The sequence below is a fragment of the Carcharhinus amblyrhynchos genome, chromosome 12 (assembly GCF_965287045.1).
Source record: "Carcharhinus amblyrhynchos chromosome 12, sCarAmb.v2.hapA, whole genome shotgun sequence".
Classification (NCBI taxonomy): Eukaryota; Metazoa; Chordata; class Chondrichthyes; order Carcharhiniformes; family Carcharhinidae; genus Carcharhinus; species Carcharhinus amblyrhynchos.
The window spans coordinates 1,901,090-1,922,719 of NC_137335.1; the positions used below are offsets into that span (position 1 = coordinate 1,901,090).

General features: G+C 42.8%; 1 protein-coding gene across 1 annotated transcript in view; it reads left to right on the forward strand.

The window, feature by feature from the left end:
- The window catches only part of LOC145350730 (aftiphilin-like), a 59,967-nt gene extending 51,877 nt beyond the window's left edge, over positions 1-8,090 (forward strand). Inside the window, exons 8-9 of the mRNA XM_080199969.1 lie at positions 5,502-5,625; positions 6,967-8,090. Of these exons, the coding sequence (XP_080056095.1) occupies positions 5,502-5,625; positions 6,967-7,111 (269 nt within the window). The 3' untranslated portion in view covers positions 7,112-8,090. The remainder of the gene's footprint in view (positions 1-5,501; positions 5,626-6,966) is intronic.
- Positions 8,091-21,630: the final 13,540 nt, after the last annotated feature.

Below are 21,630 nucleotides of genomic sequence, written 5' to 3' on the forward strand. Positions count from 1 at the left end.
ACTGTGTGGGGTTACAGGGAATGGACCCAGGTGGGGTAGCTGTTGGTGCAGGCTCGATGGGCCGAATGACCACCTCGTTCACAGTAGATTCTATGATTCAACTACAGGGCTTCTTTATGGAGATTATGATAATTGCCATTACATACAGGAGGGAGGATTCTGTCCACTTTATACTTGCATCAGCAGCTGTTCTTAAAACTGAAATGGAAGAAACTCAGTATTCCTGGTGGTTTCTTAGAACATTTCTGCTTATGGTTTGCCAAGTTTCACTGATACTGTTGATGGTGAGAGGGAAATAAACCTGTAGCTAAAATATTGCTGAGATTTTCCTGATTTAAAAGGAAGATGCAAAATCAAAGGAGCAATCTAAACCACATGGCACTGTGTTAAAATCAAACTCTTCCAAAAAGAGAGTTTATTGTGCTGCCTTTCTTTCTCTAAACATTAGTCAGGATAAGGAAATAAATAATGAATCATCATTTTGGAGAACGTGCTGAATTTTGACCCATGTTGAATGCACAGTGATTGACACCATCATGATCAACAAATTACTGCAAGATAAAAAGATGAGGTTTTTTAAAAAATCATTGATAATTAACTGACTTACGGATTGGCATTGCAGAACAGAATTATTACTTAACACCTAAATTCATTTAACTTCTGCCATAGCACGCAAACTTTAACTCTCTAAGTGGCTGCTGGGGCCTTTCTGCCTTTCCCATTCAGGTTCCAAAGTGAGTGTGAGGGTCTCACAGACTACACTTAGGTTGAAAAAGGACAGTCTGTCTTTCTCTCTATTTCCAGAATTAGGAACGGATTTTTTTTATGTGTACATTGCTTCAAGTATCCTTGCAACCTATTTTTATTTTGTTTGTATCCCAATTCAATCCAATCAAAGGCCAATTCAAAGTCTCATCAAGTTGAGACATTCCAGATCCAAGCTGATAAGACAGGGCTCTCACCTCCTGTCTTGGGCTTGATCTACATGATCCAAGCTGATTGGAGCAGGCATTGCACCTTCTCCAAAACTTGATCTCATTTGCGTCTATGCCAAAAGGCCAAGATGCTGCTTTTGAAAATTTGCTTCAAATGAAGCCTCAGTGTAACCTCATGACTTCAACAAAGTGCAGGATGCCAAAACTACACTTGATCTTAGCCTCAAGTAGAGTTTGCAAATGAAATGCTTAGTTTTTTTGGAAATAAATCAATGGTTGCACCATTGCAAATCCCTTTCTAGTCAGAAATAGCACCAGGAGTTAGGCCTTTGGCCTCTTGTACCTACTCCAGTATTTAATATGATTGTAGCTTACCACTTTCAACCTCACTTTCCACCTTGTGTTTAATCCATGATTTGTTTTAGAATTCTGTCTGTGCTTTCTTCCTGTAGCTTTCAGAAACATTACTATATTCAACATGTTTAAATAGTATTAGTTACTTTCCTATTGGGATGCATTAAGTGCAAAACAAAAAAAAAGGCCTACTGATTTCTTTTCCAGCTGTGAACATGGTAAATTGGGTGTGTTACCGGACTGCTGTAATAATCCAGGTCACATGTCTGAGAAGCTGAATTCTGTTTTTTCAAAAGATTTAACAATTAAAAAACTCACTGGCAAAAGTCACTTGTAAAAACCAACTGGTTCACTAATGTCCTTCAGACAAGGAAAGCTGCTGTTCCTACCTAGTGCCACCTATATGTGACTCCAATCCCATGCCAGTGTAGCTGAGTCTTGACACCCTCTTGATTTATTAAGCCTCTCAGCTGTATTGCAGCTTCAGGACAATTGGAATGGGATAATGACTACCAGCGGAACCATGTTCTATGAATGATTTTTTAAAAATATGTTGCATTTTCCTCTGCCTAGCTGTTGTGTCGTGTGATTGAAAGCTGACTTTTTGATGCAGGACAACCATTGATCAAAGCTGTCTGTCTAATTCTGTCACCCGTCTAACAGTTCTAAGAGGAAGTTTGAGTATTATTAGCTCTATATTTGAGCACATTTGTTATGAACGTTTTGTCTATAAGTAATTCTGTTCTAATGGGACTTGTGATAAATGTCACACTATAAAAAGCAAGCTTGAAACTGCTGTGGATTAGCAATGTTGAATTATTCTGTTGATGCTGCATTGCTACAAGTATGTAGCAGAGCTCCTCCCAAAAGTATTCAAATATCAGAGATTTGTCAAATTAATGCCTAATGACTACACACAGCCTCCTATGCGGCAGTTATTTGCAGCGAATCAGAAACAGCTGCAAGCTTTTAGAGGAAGGAGCTGGTTTAAACCTTTATGGTAACTTGGCATATTAGGTTGTTACAACTTGATGCAACTACAACAAATTTATCATCCTCATCTAGCCTTTACTGCAATCTAGAAATGCTGCATTTTAGTCAATCTCGATGTTCCACTTCTGTGCTGTTGAATTTTGATCTTTCCTGGCCTTTTTGTGGCCTGATTCTTTCGGTAATCTTGCAGTGCAGCTATTATTAAACCAGCGCTGAGAATTAATGTCCAGAATTTCCCCGCTTGAGCAGCCATGCTGCTTTACTGAGCCAGATATCATTTGTTTGGTCTAAATTCTGCATCTCTTGACAACTTCTGATGTAGTCATTTAACTCTGTTATTCCTTTCAAAGTGCTCATTAAAGTTGAGGGTAATTGCACTTTCTGATTGTGTTTTCGGGAAAGCAGCACATTGCCAAGTCAGTTAGTTCATGTTGGCATTTTGAGAGCAGTCACTTTAATGACCTGTTCTCTGCATTAGTGAATTCCAAAGATAAATGACTCTTAGAGAAATTCCCTCTCATCTCAGTCTTAAATGGGAGACCCCTTATTTTGAAACTGTGCTCCCTGGTTTTGGTTCCTCCTTGAGGGAAACATCCTGTGTACATCAGCCCTATCAAGCCTCAACTTTCAATGAGATCACCCCTCCTTCTTCTAAACTCAAATGAGTATAGGCCCAACGTATTCAAGCTTTCCACATATCCAAGCCCCTTCATCCCAGAAATTAGTCTCGTGAGCTGCTGCTGAACCATAACCATAAGAACAAGGAGCAGGAGAGGGCCGTTCAGCCCCTTGAGCCTGCTCTGCCATTCAATATGATTATGGCTGATCTCATCTCTGGTTCAACTCCACTTTCCTGCCCATACCCTTAAACCCATTACTAATTAAAAATCTGTCTATCTCGTCCCTGAATTTACTGGAAGTCTCGGCACCCACCGCACTCTGGGACAGTGAATTCCACAGGCTGTCAACCCTGTGAGAGAAGTAATTTCTCCTCATCTGTTATATTCTAAAACTGTGTTGTTCTAGATTGCCCCACAAGAGGAAACATCCTCTCCACGTCTACTTTGTCAGTCCTCCTTATCAATTAGATCTCTCTTCTTCTAAACTCAGAGTATCAGTCTAAACTGCCCAGGCTTGCTTTGTAAGTACAACCCGTCATCTCTGGACTTAATCTAATGAACCTCCTCTGAACTGCCTCCAATGCAACCACACCTCCCTTAAGTAAGGGAACTAAAACTGTACACAATGTTCCAATGTGGCCTCACTAATGTTTTGTACAGTAGCCGCAACACTTCTACTTTTATATTCTATTCCTCCGACAGTAAATGCCAAGATTCCATTTGTGTCCCTAATTACTTGCTGTACCTGCAATGGTGACTGACCTTTTGAGATTCTTATACATGTTTGGTAACGACTTTGAACACATGGTGAATTTAGATCTTGGGTTAACTAGTTCACAAAGGAAAAAAAATTGGGTAATAATCTTCACATTGTATAGATTTGCTGTAGGAATTAATGTGTTCATGGAGTGGTTAGATTATGAAAACACAGGAAGCAGCAAAGCTTGCTCAGATCTAATGTGGCTTCCTATATATTAACGTGAAAAACTTGCAAATCTATGAAGGTACAATGTACGTTTGGAAATGTTTTTCCTTCAAAGTAAAAGTTTAGACTTTATTTTCATTGTATCTGTACTTGAGGCCAGAGACATTTCTTCCGGCCCTCTGTCCTAGACCAGCTCGCTTGCTGTACAATGGGGATGAAATCTGGGACCCTTTGGATCCCCACATGACTTGTATAATATTAACTGATGCCTCCACTGACTAAGGAGCTAAAAGAATCTGCTGAAACATAGATTGCACAATTTATTCTTTCATCACGGAGTTTGCATACAAGATCCCTCCTGTTTGGAGTTTTAAATGATAGCTGTGCCCAAATACTCTGAGTACTTTCTTCCAGTAATGTTTCGAGTATTTTTATGAAGATTTCTGCCATTTTGCCTGTGGCCATTTTCTTTCTTGTGTTTCTCCTTGAGAACTTAGTTAAATTTATTTTTGTTAGATTCATGTTTTTGCCTAGTTAGCAACTTTGACTTAGAGGTTGAAACCTTGTGCACTGAGATTTATTGCAAAATTATTTTCAGTGATAGAAGTTGCAGACTTCTAGATGCCCAAGAATATGATTAATGAAAGCACTTTGTGGTTTAGTGCACTTGCCAATTAGTGTCTATAAATTCCCAGAAAAATGGATTTTGTAGTATTTTGACAAATTATCTGAAAACATCTTCAACCTCAGCAGTTCTGTAAGTTTAAAAGAGTAACTGTTTTTTGGCTTTCTATTAAGAACCTATCAGTGAACTGGTGCACTTTGACCTACATGTTAGAGTAATTCCTGTTAGTGGCCAAATTTGACATTCCATTTATTGAATTCTGTGGATCTGGACATTTTTAGTGGATTTCTGTTTCATCAGTGTTCACTGTAGTTTGCTTCTAGATTTGTGTATTTCTCTGTCCTTTTCAAGTCAATAAATGGGCTGAAGTTTGAACATTTTATGTGAGAAATTGTGGCCTGTACTGTTTCTACAATTGTTGGACTTTTCAAGTTAGTCTGACAATATAATACTAAGAGCAGTAGTTTTAACTTTCTGTAGTTTTATGGTTAGTCACATAACAGTTCTCTTGAGGTAATTTTTATCCAGCAATTGCATTTCTCTCTCAGTCCCAACAAGAAGAATTTGGAAAATGGGAATAACTCGCTAAAGGCTCAGGTTTTAAATCATCTGGTAAATGCCTATAAATGTTAGAGATTATAGAATGTAAAGTTTTGAGGTTGTCATGTTGCAACTGTTCAAAGAAAGTTTTTATTTATGGGTAAGAGAGATATGGGGAAAAATTGATTTTTGAGGGATTCTGTTAAATTTGGAACATCTCATTTCATTGCCCAAAAAAAAGTGTCACTTTTACAACGAATCTATTTGCTATCAGGCACGGCAAAGTGTCATCGCTTTAAGCCCTCGGTGAAGACTTGGCTAGCGCCATAGGAAACTTCAGATAAATTGTTACAGCTGGCACAATATAGATTAAACGTTTCTGTCAGTTTGTGATTTTATATAAATATTTCAGATGTTTACAGAAATCCGAACCCTGGCCTTCTAATTATATATTTGTAGCTATGTACCGAATAGTAGAGTGACCTAATTCTGTGCCCTTATTTCTGTAGGTGTTGACCCAGAACTCTATGAATTGACAACATCTAAGCTGGAAGACCCGGGCACAGTCAATCGAATGACTGATGCATTTGCTCGCCTCATGTCAACAGCAGAGAAGACCAGCACATCCACTAGGCAAGAAATTCAATCCTTTGCAATCCTATCCAGCAGCTAAGCTTACGTTGAGGTGGTAGTTTATATACTGGAGTATCTAGTTAAAAATTAAATATGCTTTTATATTAATATTTAACGTATAAATCTGTGATATGTCCTAATTTCTCAGAATGCTGAGAATTGCTGCTCTGCACAGTATTTCACCAGTGTTCTCCTGTTTATTGTATGTTTGACCTGGTCTTGTTTGTGAATGGGTAAATTAAGCATTGATCTGAATGTGATTTTATTTCAATGTGGATTCCATGTGCACTTGCAAACATATTAGATGAAAGATGATCCCACTGAAATCCAATTCTAAGACTAATTAATTCCGACTATTTGTAACTGCTCTGAAGATGGCTGTTTATCCCCTGTCTTTCCTCCCATTCCAGTTCCCTATAGACATACAAAGTGTTGCTGCCTGTTTCCTGACTCTTAGCAAATCCCTTCCCCAATCAGCCCTGTGCTGATGGGACAGCACGTTGGCACGCTAGTTAGCACTGCTGCCTCTTGGCATCAGGGAGCCCGGCTTTGATTCCCAGCTTGGTCAGTGTGTGGAGTTTGCATGTTCTCTCCATGTCTGGATGGGTTTCCTCCGAGGGCTCCGGTTTCCTCCCACAGTTCAAAAGACATGCTGGCTAGGTGCATTGGCCATGCTGAATTCTCCCTCAGTGTACCCGAACAGATGCCGGAATGTGGCAGCTAGGAGATTTTCAAGTAACTTCGTTGCGGTGTTAACCTATTTGTGACTAATAAATAAACTTTATTTTAAACTTTGCTTGCTGCCCTACAGCCCATCAACACTTTGGTTTTAAAATTCTCAATCTCCTTTCCTTGGTCTCCATTCTCTCTCTCTCTCTATCCTCCTCCAAAGCTCTGCATTCTCTGGCCTCTTGTGCATTCTCGATTTTAATCACTCCATCATTAGCTGTTGTGTCCTCAGACGTCGGAATCCTAAAGCCCTGGAGTTCTTTCCCTGAAACTCTTCCACCTCCCCCTCCTCCTTTGAGACCCTCACTTTACACCTATCTCTGGCTGAGCTTTTGGTCATCTGTCCTTATCAATCAGCTGTTTGGTTTTGTAACCGCTCCTCTGACCTGTCTTGGGATTCATAAAGGTGCAGTATTGATGCATTTGTTTGAAGTGTTTGGGCCTTTAGAGGGAGCTAGCCTTTGTGTTATTTTATAATGAACAATGATAACTTGAACATTTGACTCTTGGGCAATTTATTAAGCGATCAGATTAAATGTGCAATGTTACCCCTTCTCAATTCTTGCATTGATGCCACTAATTAAAAAGAGAAAATTATTATTTTCTTCATAGGAAACCCAAGAAGGAGGAATTTCTTAGTAAGGAAGCTGCCAAAGTGATAGCAAGCCTTCCAGACTTGTCATTCATGCACGCCAAAGTGCTGATGTTCCCGACCACACTAACACCTTTGGTAAGCTCCTGTCATAAGGCAGACTGAACACTGGATCATAGTTTTATTTTCTGAACATTTTAAAATCAAACTTATTTTGGCTTTCTCAAAATAAAATAAAAACTAATCAGTCATTCGGGTGATTTGTTCGTACGACTGTTCTGGAGAGTTCTACAGACAGTACGATGCTGTTGTATATTTATTTATACTGAAGTGATTTAAGTGTTTATATTAGAAAAATCTGTAAATATCAGGTGGAAGGTTCATTCTGCATATTAGTTATTTTCTTTCTGTTGCTGTGTTCAGTTGTACAAATTTGTTTAGTCAGCTAATTTGACAGGGACCGTTTCCACACTGGCGTAACTGTGTTCAGATGCTAACAGCGGAATCCCGGTGGATTGTTTCATGTTGGGTTTTGTTACTTTCTCTGATGCAAATGAAGGCAGTTTCTTTTCAGACATTTCTGATAAAACAGCATTGGGTTGCAGATGTTTCTTTGCTATTGCCATTTGCCGCATTTCATCAAACCAATGATCTGTCTAACTTACAAAATCAAGGTGATGCAGTTACCACTGAGGCCCTTACTGAGGTGAAAACCCTGTTGTTTATTTAGGAAACCACTATCTAATAACAGTTTGGGCATCAGCGGAGCTCACCATCACACAGATGCTGCATCTCACAAACCTAAGATCATTGGGGAAATGAAGGACCAATATCTAAATGTCTTATTCAGATCCTTAAGGTCAACCTGATCTTTTGCTCATTATTTCTGCTTTATTTTGCCACTAATACATTTTATTGAGGATTTTGCACAGTGTAAAGACAAGGTGGACATAATAGTTTGCAGTGATTTGGGCTGTATGTACAGTAATAACTATGGATTGTAAATGTTGGTGAAATTCCTATGGAAAATCTCTGATACAAAGAAGAACCTACATAGGTTGATGTGCATGCCCAGGTTCTTTTATAACTGTAGTATGTAAATTTACTTTTAGAATACACAGAAAATAAAGAGATGATTTGAAAAGATGTTGTGTGTTCTTCACTCTGACAGAAATGCCATCTAATGGCAACGTTACAGATTCAGGAAGAATTATTTGGGTGAAAGAACCTTTAATCTGATGCTCTGTTCCTAATTGTACCCTGTGGTTTGCCAGTTGTATGCAGCTTAGTTCATTTCATTTTTAAAGTTTATTTATTAGTCATAAGTAGGTTCACATTAACACTTAATGAAGTTACTGTGAAAATCCCCCCAGTCGCCACACTCCGGCACCTGTTTGGGTACACTGAGGGAGAATTTAGCACGGCCAATGCACCCTAACCAGCACGTCTTTTGGATTGGGAGGAAACCCTTGCAGACGTGGGGAGAATGTGCGCGTTCCACACAGACAGTGACCCAAGCCGGGAATCGAACCCGGGGCCCTGGAGCTGTGAGGTGGCAATGCTAACCGCTGTGCCACAGTGGTCTTTAATGAGAAATGTAACATGTACTGGTTGTTGCTGATACTGATTCACTGAGTGTTTCCATTGGTCTGTTAACCAGGATTCCTGGGGATGTGAAATATTTTACATTCTTGGAAAAATGTTGCCCTCTGCTGTGCAGCTGTTGTCATGCAGTCTCAGCCGCACATGTTATTTTGAATAAAATATCCTAACTAATGCCAAACCTTTTGTTACAAGGACCTGGATCTATAAAGTGTAACCATTGAATATACCGTCTTACGATTCAAGTCTTTTTAAACCTGCCTAATTCAGATTAAATTTCATGTCCCAACAAACACTTAGGGGCGGCACAGTGGTTGGCAGTGCTGCCTCACAGCTCCAGTGACCCAGGTTCAAATCCCAGCTTGAGTCACTGTCTCTGCGGAGTCTGCATGTTCTCCCCATATCTGTGTGGTCTGTGTGCTCTGGTTTCCTGCCACAGTCTGAAAGCCATGCTGGTTAGGGTGCATTGGCTGTGCTAAATTCTCCCTCAGTGTACCCAAACAGGCACTGGTGTGCAGCAACAAGGGGATTTTCACAGTAACTTCATTGCAGCGTTAACGTAAGCCTACTTGCAACGAATAAATAAATTTCAAATGATCATTTCAAGAGCATGGCCTTTTTCTATTCAAAGTGTTTCTCCCGCTGAAACAGTTACAAGTTTTTTGATGTGAACCAAACTGACCACATGTTTCTAAAACTGTCAGGTCAGAAGCACTCCATCTAGGAAACTTAGAATGCAAGATAATTTTACACTCACCTGTTGATCCCTAGCTTTTTCAGTTTTCCTCTGTCTAATCATGCAATCCTCACATTATTTCTCACATTTCACCCTGAATGTGGTTTGCAAACCTTTAAGTTAAAGTTTTTTTCAGTGCTATATGCACGATTCACCAGTGACTGAATATTTCCACTTTTAACAACAATCACACTGTTACTTGTTGGGTTGTAGACACTCATCGTTAAGTATAACTTGAACATTAATCTTTCATGCTGGTCTCTACTGTACAATACCCCTTTCACTCGCTGGAAAACAGCTTTTCAGTAAATTCTCAGATAATCTCTACAGTGCAGAGCTGGGGGGATAGGGATTGGGGCTGGTGGGGGGCTGTGGGTGAGACACACAGTCTGGACTGCTCCATGGGGAGCTTGTTTTGCCTTTTTCATCAGTGTTGTGAGTGACTCGAGTCCCGTCAGCAGATTCACTGAAATATCCACACAAAAAAAAAGTGACCAGAGCGAGAGGGAGCTTGCTAAAGATGTTCACATCCTCCTTTCAGAACTCTGAAATTTGTGCAATGTATGGGTTCCTGCAACATCCTCTCTAACTGATGATTACTGAGCCAGAATGTAGTGTTGAAAATCATGAATGAAACGGTACACGAAGCTGCCATTCGTACCTGTGCTGGCATTTTGAAAGAGTTATCCAGTTAGTCCCACTCCCCTGCTCTGTCTCCGCAGCCCTGCAGATTTTTAAAATATTTATCCAATTCTCTTTATGAAAGTTCCTATTGGATCTGCTTCCACCGCCCCCTCAGGCAGCGCCTTCCGGGTTACAATTCTCATGTTGCCACTGCAATTTTTAACAGTCAGCTGACAGTTCTCTCTCCTGGTCACTGAACTTGTTTCCACCAGATACAGTTTATAATTACTCTTGGATTTCCAGACAAGATATTCTTAACGAACTTCTTCATGATTTTTAACAACTTTCAAATCTCCTCAATCTCTGCTGTACAAAGAACAACCTGAATTTCTGCTTTTTCGCTCTGCACCTTTTATTTTTGATTACCTGTTGGGGTTTTCAATGCAGTTATACTGTCAGCTGCGTCTCAGTTGGCAGCTGTCTCTTACCTCTTGGGTCCATAGATGGTACATTCAAATATCTTGGCTGACATACTGAGGGCATGCCGCACTGTTGGTGCGGTCTTTCAACTGATACCCATTCTTTAAACTAAAAGGAAAAGTGTACTGATGGTATCCAGTTCAGATGAAATTTTAAGTGATTGATAGAGCATACATAAACTTATCGATTGCATACCCCATGATACTGGGTTTTAACTTTCTTGGGGAGGGATCTGGGGAACCGATGATTTTTGTTTAGCACAGTGACTGTGTTAACCCTCTTTGTGGGTTTCCTGACCAGTTGGACCATGTGGACATGGTGCCACAGAGATCGATTTCCACCTCACTGTTTAAAGAGACATCACCAACATGAATTTTGATGGATTCTGCAACAGGCAGTAGAGTTGGCACGATGGAGTGGACGCGGTCCAAGGCTGCACCACCAGTGAAACCTCCCCGAACATGATGAAGGATCTTTGGGCAGATGCTGATGGGAGGAGGAGGCTTGCTGCTGAACTCAGGAAGGTGCTGCTGGAGGATGTTAGATAGGACACCAGCAGGAAGTAATTGATGCTAAAACATTGAATGTATTCAAGAGGTGGCTGGCTATAGCATTTGGAGCGAATGGGATCAAAGGTATGGGAAGAAAGCAGGATAAGGCTATTGAGTCAGCCATGATCATAATGGCCTCCTTCTGCTCCTATCCTCTATGTTTCTAGGACGGGAGTGTGGGGCCATACGCTGGGATTTGATGCCAGAAGTGGTTTTAATAAGAGGGCAGGAGTCGTGTTAATATCAATGTAATTGAATAATTCACAAATTTAAATTGACAAACTGCTTCTCTGGAAGTGGATTCTGACACGCTGCAGACAAAGTGGATGGGAGTCAGATGCTGTCTGTCTCAGTGCTTCTAACCCACACCTTCCTGAAAGTTAAAATGTCTCCCTTCGCTGTCCTCCCTCAGCTCACCTTGGGATGGTTATGGTGTGACAGGTGTGTAATCCCAGTCAGATTCCACACCTGCCACTGTCCACGGAGCAGGGTAACAGTATGTCCAGAAATAAGGCCAAAGAAACTGGCTGCTTCCACCACATTTAGCCAAATGACAAAACTAACAAGTCTCTCCCAGAACACCAGTGAGCATGATAAACCAGTACTGAGATGTCCACCAGAATAGTTTCAGAAAGCTCTGTGATTTCTTGATTTTCAGAAGGCGTTTGACAAGGTACCTCACAAGAGGTTATTGCAGAAGGTCAGGGGACATGGAGTTGGGGGTAGGGTGTTAGCGTGGATAGAGGACTGGTTGTCAAATAGGAGGCAGAGAGTGGGGGTCAATGGGTGCTATTCGGATTGGCGGTTGGTGACTAGTGGAGTGCCTCAGGGGTCGGTGCTGGGGCCTCAGCTATTTACCATTTATATAGATGATCTGGAGGAGGGAACCGAGTGTATGGTGTCGAAATTTGCTGGTGACACCAAAATTGGTGGAAAGGCAAATTGTGCGGAGGGTGTGGAGAGTCTGCAGAAGGATCTAGATAGGCTGGGCGAATGGGCCAGGAACTGGCAAATGGAATTTAATGTTGGCAAGTGTGAGGTGGTCCACTTTGGTAGGAATAATGGTAGGAAGGATTATTACTTACGTGGAGAAAAACTGCAGCAGGCGACTGTGCAGAGGGACCTCGGAGTCCTTGTGCATGAGTCGCAAAAACCCAGCTTGCAGGTGCAGCAGGTGGTCAGGAAGGCGAATGGGATGCTGGCCTTCATAGCGAGGGGGATTGAATATAAAAGTAGGGAGGTCTTGCTGCAGCTATGTAGGACATTGGTGAGGCCGCAGCTGGAGTACTGTGTGCAGTTTTGGGCACCGTACTTACGCAAGGATATTTTGGCCTTTGAGGGAGTGCAGAGGAGGTTTACTAGGCTGATGCCGGAGTTGAGGGGGTTGAGCTATGAGGAGAGGCTGAATAAACTAGGCTTGTACTCATTAGAGTTTAGAAGAATGAGGGGAGATCTCATTGAGATGTATAAGATGATGAATGGGATGGATAGGATAGAGGTGGAGAGACTCTTCCTGCTCAGAAAGGACAGTAGGACTAGGGGGCACAGCCTCAAGATAAAGGGGGGGCGGTTTAGAACGGAGTTGAGGAGGAACTTCTTCACTCAAAGGGTGGTGAATCTCTGGAATTCTCTGCCCGTTGAAGTGGTGGAGGCTACCTCGCTAAATATTTTTAAGACGTGGGTTGATGGGTTTTTGATAAGAGAGGGGATTAAGGGTTATGGGGAGAGGGCGGGAAAGTGGAACTGAGCCACGACAGATCAGCCATGATCTTATTGAATGGCGGGGCAGGCTCGAAGGGCCAGATGGCCTACTCCTGCTCCTATTTCTTATGTTCTTATGTTCTGTGTACACACGCAGGCAGCATTCACTGCTCACACACACCTCGCAATGTGAAGAATGAAACCCAGCAGAAACTGCTGAACATACCAGACAAGTCAGTTACCAACTCTGGAGAGAAAAACAGTATGTCAACAGGTCCCAATTCTCCTGCCTTCTCCCTGTAATCCTTGATCCCCCTAATTGATCAAGAACCTATCTATCTCTGTCTTAAAGACACTCAATGATCTGACCTCCACAATCTTCTGTGGCAAAGTGTTTCACGGATTCTCCACTCTCTGGCTGAAGAAATTCCTCCTCATCTCTGTTTTAAACGATTGTCCCTTTAGCCTGGGGTTGTGCCCTCTAGTTCTAGTTTTTCCTACTAGGCGGATTATTGTAGACAATGCTGACAGTCAACAATTCCACGTTTATGAGTCACATGTAGGCTTACATTAACACTGTAATGATGTTAGTGTGAAAGTCCCCAATTCACCACACTGTGGTACCTGTTTGGGTACACTGAGGGAGAATTTAGCACAGCCAATGCACCCTAACCAGCACGTCTTTTAGACTGTGGGAGGAGACCGAAGCACCCGGAGGAAACCCATGAAGACACCGGGGAGAAAGACTCGGCACAGACAGTGACCCAAGCTGGGAATTGAACCCGGGTCCCAAGCGTTGTGAGGCAGCAGTGCTAACCACCATCTAGCAACGAATGCCAACTGAACCTGCACGCTAACCTTAAGAGTGTCAGGGCTGCCTCGCCAACCAATCACCATCCCTTTTCTCATGCAGTATAAATTGTTGTTTCCTTTGAAATTTGGTATTCTTGTATCAGTCCTGATGAGTGCAAAGCAGAAGGTTTCAACAGTGTGACACAGTTTGTCAGCAATACTAAAATTCTATCCCACCGAGCAACAATTTAAAATGTTTTAGCATTAAAGGTAGGAGATAAACCTGAGTCATTTCCGAAACACAGCAAGCAATGTGTGCACAACAAGATCCTGTGAATAATGTGATATTGAGCAGATAATTATGTTTTAGTGCTGCGGACATCCTTGGATAGTTGAATTAAGATGAATTGAATGGTCCTCCTCATCCTGGAACCTGTTTGTTTCTCTGTACTGTCACTCTGGCCCACATGAGGGAGCCCCATCACACCAGTGACAAACAATCGATTAAAGATCAGGAATTTCACTGGCGGATCCGCAGAACTGGACACTTCACCACTTCCATCCTCTGTAGATTCGCCCTCATCGAGATAGAAACATTCCAATCTTCATGAACAAAATCCAAGCCGGGGGTTAAATGCAAAGGGCGGGAAAGTGGAACTGAGCCACGACAGATCAGCCCTGATCTTATTGAATGGCGGGGCAGGCTCGAAGGGCTAGATGGCCTACTCCTGCTCCTATTTCTTATGTTCTTATGTTCTTATAATCTCATAGCCAAGAACTCACATCCCTGGTTCCTGGGTTTCTTTTCCTTTTGGGAAGCTGTTGAGTTTCACTGGGATCTCATCCCCAGTATGTCACCAACCTCTCATGCCACGTGTCTGAGACTGCATGTTGAGAGCAAGTTTTCTCTTGTGGGAGAGGCTGGAACCAGGGACACAGTTTAAAAATAAGGCGGAGGAGGATTGGACAGTCCTTTCCTGGGGCTGGGGTCTCCCAAAGTGATAGAGCAGGAGCTGGGAAGAGTTGTCAAGACTGGACAGAGAGAAGTGGGAATGGGACGTGTTGGAGGACAGGCCAATGAAGAAGGGTGTTTGCTACCTTATCAGACACACCATTGTTACAAATAATTCCAGAGCTGTAACTGCCAGCCTGAATTACCCTGCTTACAAACTGATGATGGCCTTCCAAACCATAGGTGTGTTATTGCTGTGTCACCTCACACTCAAACGATTGGAGTTATCTGAATGTTACACTGCTGTCAGATTCTAGCGAGATGTTCTTGGCAATTTCATTCAACGACCTTGAGTTGCGGCACTCAGGCTGTTTGACTATCTTCAATATTTGTATGATTAATAAACTAAAGTGCTCAACGGAGACAGAAAGAGCAAGGTGTTACAATGCACTGATTCTTTCTCCTCCCAACTTTCACCCGCACTGATATCCAAGAGATTAATCTTTAATATTTGGAGATTTCAGGGCAATCTGGGGACTGGGAGACCTGGTTCCTGACCCCGAGCTCGTGCTCACATCAACATCAAAATGAATGTTCCATTTTTAGTACAGTAAGAAATTTCAACACCAGGTTAAAGTCCAACTGGTTTATTTGGTAGAACAAGCCACTAGCTTTCAGAGCCTTGCTCCTTCATCAGGTAAGTGGGAGTTGTGTTCACAAACAGGGCACGTAAAGACACAAACTCAATTTACAAAATAATGTTTGGAATGTGAGTCTTTACAGGTAATCAAGTCTTAAAGGTACAGACAATGTGAGTGGAGAGAGGGTTAAGCACAGGTTAAAGAGATGTGTATTGCATCCAGACAGGACAATTAGTGAGATTTTGCAAGCCCAGGCAAGTCGTGGGGATTACAGATAGTGTGACATGAACCCCAGATCCCGGTTGAGGCTGTTCTCACGTGTGGAACTTGGCTATGGTTCTACAGGTATGTCAGGAATAAAATAATGACAAGAGTAAGATTAGGGCCAGTAAAGGACAGTAGTGAGAAGTTGTGCATGGAGTCCAAAGAGATAGGACAGGTGCTAAATGAATATTTTTCATCAGTAGTCACACAGGAAAAAGACAGTGTTGTCGAGGAGAAGACTGAGATTCAGGCTAGTAGACTAGACAGGATTGAGGTTCATGAGGAGATGTTAGCAATTCTGGAAAGTATGAAAATGGATAAGTACCCTGGGCCAGAACGGATTTATCCTAGGATTCTCTGGGATGTGAGGGAAGAGATTGCAGAGCCTTTGACTTTGATCTTTAGGTTGTCATTGTCTACAGGAATAGTGCCAGAAGACTGGAAGATAGCAAATGTTATCCCCTTGTTCAAGAAGGGGAGTAGAGACAAGCCTGGTAATTATAGACCAGTGAGCCTTACTTCTGTTGTGGGCAAAGTTTTGGAAAGGATTATAAGAGTTAGGATTTATAATCATCTGGAAAGGAATAATTTGATCAGGGATAGTCAACACGGTTTTGTGGAGGGTAGGTAGTGCCTCACAGACCTTATTGAGTTTTTTGAGAAGGTGACGAAAGAGGTGGATAAGGGTAAAGCAGTTGATGTGATGTATTTGGATTTCAATAAAGCATTTGATAAGGCTCCCCATGGTAAGCTATTGCAGAAGATATGGAGGCATGGGATTGAGGGTGATTTAGCGGTTTGGATCAGAAGTTGGCTAGCTGTAAGAAGACAGAGGGTGGTGGTTGATGGGAAATGTTCATCCTGGAGTTCAGTTACTAGTGGTGTGCCGCAAGGATCTATTTTGGGGCCACTGCTGTTTGTCATTTTTATAAATGACCTGGATGAGGGCACAGAAGGATGGGTTAGTAAATTTGTGGATGACACTAAAGTCGGTGGAGTTGTGGACAGTGAGGAAGGATGTTGCAGGTTACAGAGGGATGTAGATAAGCTGCAGAGCTGGGCTGAGAGGTGGCAAATGGAGTTTAATGCGGAAAAGTGTGCAGTGATTCACTTTGGAAGGAGTAACAGCAATACAGGGTACTGGGCTAATGGTAAGATACTTGGTAGTGTGGATGAGCAGAGAGATCTCGGTGTTCATGTGCATAGATCCCTGAAAGTTGGCACCCAGGTTGACAGGGTTGTTAAGAAAGCATACGGTGTGCTAGCTTTTATTGGTAGAGGGATTGAGTTTCGGAGCCATGAGATCATGTTGCAGCTGCACAAAACTCTGGTGCGGCCGCACTTGGAGTATTGCGTACAGTTCTAGTCGCTGCATTATAGGAAGGATATGGAAGCATTGGAAAGGGTGCAGAGGAGATTTACCAGGATGTTGCCTGGTATGGTGGGAAGGTCTTATGAGGAAAGGCTGAGGGACTTGAGGCTGTTTTTGTTGGAGAGAAGAAGGTTAAGAGGTGACTTAATAGAGGCATACAAAATGATCAGAGGATTAGATAGGGTGGACAGTGAGAGCCTTTTTCCTTAGATGATGATGGCTAACATGAGGGGACATAGCTTTAAATTGAGGGGTGGTAATTATAGGACAGATGTCAGAAGTAGGTTCTTTACTCAGAGTAGTGAGGGCGTGGAATGCCCTGCCTGTGACAGTAGTGGACTCGCCAACATTAAGGGCATTGGATAAACACATGGATAATATTGGAATAGTATAGGTTAGATGAGCTTTAGATTGGTATCACAGGTCGGTGCAACATCGAGGGCCTAAGGGCCTGTACTGCACTGTAATGTTCCATGTTCTTTAACCTGTACTTAACCCTCCCTCCATTCACCTTCTCAGTACCTTTAAGACTTGATTACCTGTAAAGACTCACATTCCAAACATTATTTTGTAAATTGAGTTTGTGTCTTTATATGCCCTGTTTGTGAACTGAAATCCCACTCACCTGATGAAGGAGCAGTGCTCCGAAAGCTAGTGGCTTTTGCTACCAAATAAACCTGTTGACTTTAACCTGGTGTTGCATGACTTCTTACTGTATTTACCCCAGTCCAACGCCAGCATCTCCACATCCTGTTTGATGAACCCACGAATTTGCCTGCCTTTGTCTTGATTTATTGCAGATTCCGAGATTTCTTGTTCCTGTTTATTTTCTCTCTCCTTTAGCAGAATAAAAACTCAGAATATCTTGGGAAAATTGAAGAATTGTATTCCGAGTATCGGCCGTTTCCTCTGCACCTTCCTCGGTCCCAGTGAATCGGAGATTGATCCGTTTTAAGTTCTGTGAATATTTTCCCTGTTTTCCTGATGCAGCTGTTCGTAATTTCAATCGCTTGTTGCAGAACATCTCATTCTTGCTTCCACCATCATTTGTCAAAGCTGATATTAAATACTTCCATAAAGACACTCCCTCCTTCACCCTCAGTGTGCCTGTTCTCTATCCAACACACACTCAATCAGTAACATTTTGTGCCTCTTCAGTACAGACCATATCTTATTTATTTATTGGTGTCACAAGTAGGCTTATATGAGGTTATTCACTTTGGTAGAAATAATAGTAGGAGGGATTATTATTTAAAGGGTGAAAAGCTGCAGTGTGCTACAGTCTCAGTCTGCAGGTGCAGCAGGTGATCAAGAAGGTGAATGGAATATTGGCCTTTATAGCGAGGGGGATGGAATATAAAAGCAGGGAGGTCTTGCTGCAATTGTACAGGGTACTGGTGAGGCCGCAACTGGAGTACTGTGTGCAGTTTTGGTCCCCTTATTTGCGAAAGGATACATTGGTCTTGGAGGGAGTGCAGAGAAGGTTCACCAGGCTGACACCTGAGATGAGGGGTTTAGCTTACGAGCAGAGATTGAATAGACTGGGCCTGTACTCGTTGGAGTTTAGAAGACTGAGGGAGGATCGTATAGAGACATATAAGATAATGAAGGGGCTAGACAGGGTAGAGGTAGAGAGAAAGGAAAAAAGACTAGGGGGCACAGTCTCAAAATAAGGCGGGGGGGGGTGCAGTTTAGAACGGAGTTGAGGAGGAACTTCTTCACTCAAAGGGTGGTGGATTTCTGGAATTCTCTACCCACTGAAGTGGTGGAGGCTACCTAGTTGAATATATTTAAGTCATGGGTAGATAGATTTCTGATAGACAGGGGAATTAAGGGTTATGGGGAGAAAGTGGGCAAGTGGAACTGATCCACTTCAGATCAGCCATGATCTTATTGAATGGCGGGGCAGGCTCGAAGGACTAGATGGCCTACTCCTACTCCTATTTCTTATGTTAACACTGCAATGAAGTTACTGTGAAAATCCCTTAGTCGCCACATTCCGGCATCTGTTTGGGTGCACCAAGGGAGAATTTAGCCAATGCACCCTAACCAGCACATCTTTCAGACTATGGGAGAAAACCGGAGTATTTGGAGGAAACCCACGCAAACCTGGAAAGAACGTGCAAACCCCACATAGACAGTGACCTGAGTCGGGAGTCGAACCTGGGGCTCTGGTGCAGTGAGGCAGCAGTGCTAACCACTGTGCCACTCTTGCCCACTGTGCCATGGGAGATTATTTCCATGCTAGAGCAGTCAAGCCAATTGTCTACAGTCTAGCCTCAGTGACAGATTTAAAGCAATAATTTCTGAATTTGTTAATTAGAAGAGGTGAAAGGCATTTGGCTGGTGTTGACTCATCTCACTGCTGGAAACAAGCCTCCTGCTAAGGAAATGAAATCCCGAGCTAAACTGGGAAGAGTAACTTAATGGCGACCTTAACTAGGTTAGAATTGTTTTTGCCGTAGTGCAGATGAATGGGGTGGGCCGGCAGTGGTGGGGATCTCATAGAGACTTATAAAAATTCTAGTAGGAATAGAGTAAAATTCTATCAGGATGTTCCTGATGGTGGGGGAGTCCAGAACTAGGGTGTCACACTCTGAGGATTGAGGGGTAGCCATTCACATGTTAATGACATTTGTTTCCAGATTTCCGTGGGACTGACAGCCAGCTGGTTTGTATTGCTGGAACACCCATATTCCCCAGTCCACCCACCAGAGACTACTCCTGCTTTGTTCTTCTTTGAAACATTTGCCAAGAGGGCTGGTGGTAAAACCAGGCAATCGCTAAACTTTCAACATTCTTCACAGAGGAGAAAGCACCATTATTTGACAGCAGCATTCATAGCTTACCTTGGACAGATTCACCAAGATAGGCGAGTTCATTCTAACTTGATGAATATTTACACACAGATTATTGCACCAACCCTATTCCAGCAGAGAGAAAATGCCAAGACAAGTAATGAAGAAAGGATATTCACTCCAAAGATAATAAGAACAGGGCTTGGATTAATAAAAGTGTTGTTTAAATTAAGAGCTGGAATTCTTTGATACAACTGCTTTATTCTTTATTGTACAAGTTAGACTAGACTGCTCACTCACAGAGGAGACGGAAAGGCAGAGTGACACACTGTATGAGGAGAGATTGACTAGGTTAGGATTGTTTTCTTTGGAGTTCAGATGAATGAGGAGAATCTTATAGAGACTTATAAAATTCTAACAGGCCTAGACAGGGTAAATGCAGGGAGGATGTTCCCGGTGGTTGGGGGGGGCGTCCAGAACCAGGGGTCATGGTCTGAGGATTCAGGGTAGACCATTTAGGATGGAGGTGAGAAGACATTTCTTCACCCAAAGAATTAATTACGACCGGAAGTAGTTGATGTCAAAACATTGAATGCATTCAGTGGATATAACACTTGGGAACAAGGGTTATGGGGAGAAAGCAGGATTAGGCTATTGAGTTGGCTGATCAGCCAAGATCACAATGAATGGCAGAGCAGCCTCAAAGGGCCGAGTGGCCTCCTCCTGCTCCTATCTTCTATGTTTCTATGACACACACTGTACAGGGAATAATCAGGGGGATGGGACAGGAAGGGAAAGGGAATGAGACAAAGTAAAACATGAACAATCACATTGTTCTGGTATTCAGGCCATCGTGCCGTGCTGTTTGAACAGACTATCCAGTTAGTCCCAATCTTTGCTCATTCCACAGACAACTGCAATGAGCTTTCCTTCATTACTTGTCCAATTCCCTTTTCAAAATTATTATTGAATCTGCTTCCACCGCCCTTTGGGCAGTGCTTTCCAGCTAATGAACTCATTCCAGATCCGAGCCAAGCTCTGCAGTCCTTCCACATCCAGTTGGTGATGGACAAGTTAACAACTCACTGGAAGAGGCTCCACAAATATCCCCATCCTCAATGATGGAGGAGCCCAGCACATCAGAGCAGAAGATAAGGCTGAAGTATTCGCAGCATTCTTCAGGTAGTAGTGCTGAGTGGATGATCCATCTCGGCCTCCTCCACTGGTTCCCAGCATCATGATGCCAGTCTCCAGCCACTTCAATTCACTCCACGTGATATCATGAAATATCTACAAAGGCAATGGGCCCTGAGAACATTCCGAGAATAGCACTGAAGACTTGTGCTCCAGAACTTGTCGCTCCTCTAGCCAAGCTCTTCCAGTACAGTTACAACACTGGCATCTACCCAACAATGTGGGAAAACTGCCCAGGTATGTCCTGTACATAAAGCAGGACAAACGATGGAAGGGGTCATCATCAACAGTGCCAACAAGTGGTACATACTTAGCAATAACCTGCTCAGTGACACCCAGTTTGGGTTTCACTCAGCTCCTGCCCTCATTACAGCCTTGCTTCAAACATGGACAGAAGAGCTGAATTCCAAAGGTGAGCTGAGAGTGACAGGCCATCAAGGCCACATTTGACCAAGTGTGGCATCAAGGAGCCCTAGTGAAACTGGAGTCAATGGGAATCAAGGGAAAATCCCCTACTCATTGAAGTCATATCTGGCACAAAGGAAGATGGTTGTGGTGAATGGAGGTCAGTCATCTCAGCTCCAGGACATCTCTGCAGGAGTCCCTCAGGGGAGTATCCTAGTCCCAACCATCTTCAGCTGCTTCATCAATGACCTTCCCTCCATCATAAGGTGAGAAGTGGGGATGTTTGCCGATGATTGTACAATGTTCAGCACCATTCGCAACTCCTCAGATACTGAAGCAGACCATGTCCAAACGCAGCAGGACCTGGACAATATCCAGGCTTGGGCTGACGAGTGACAAGTAACAATCACACCACACAAGTACCAGGCAATGACCATCTCCAGCAAGAGCGGATCTAACCCTTGCCCCCACCCCCCGATGTTCAACGATATTACTGTTGCTGAATCCCGTGCGGTCAACATCCTGGGAGATACCATTAACCAACAAAAACAGAAAATGCTGGAAAATCTCAG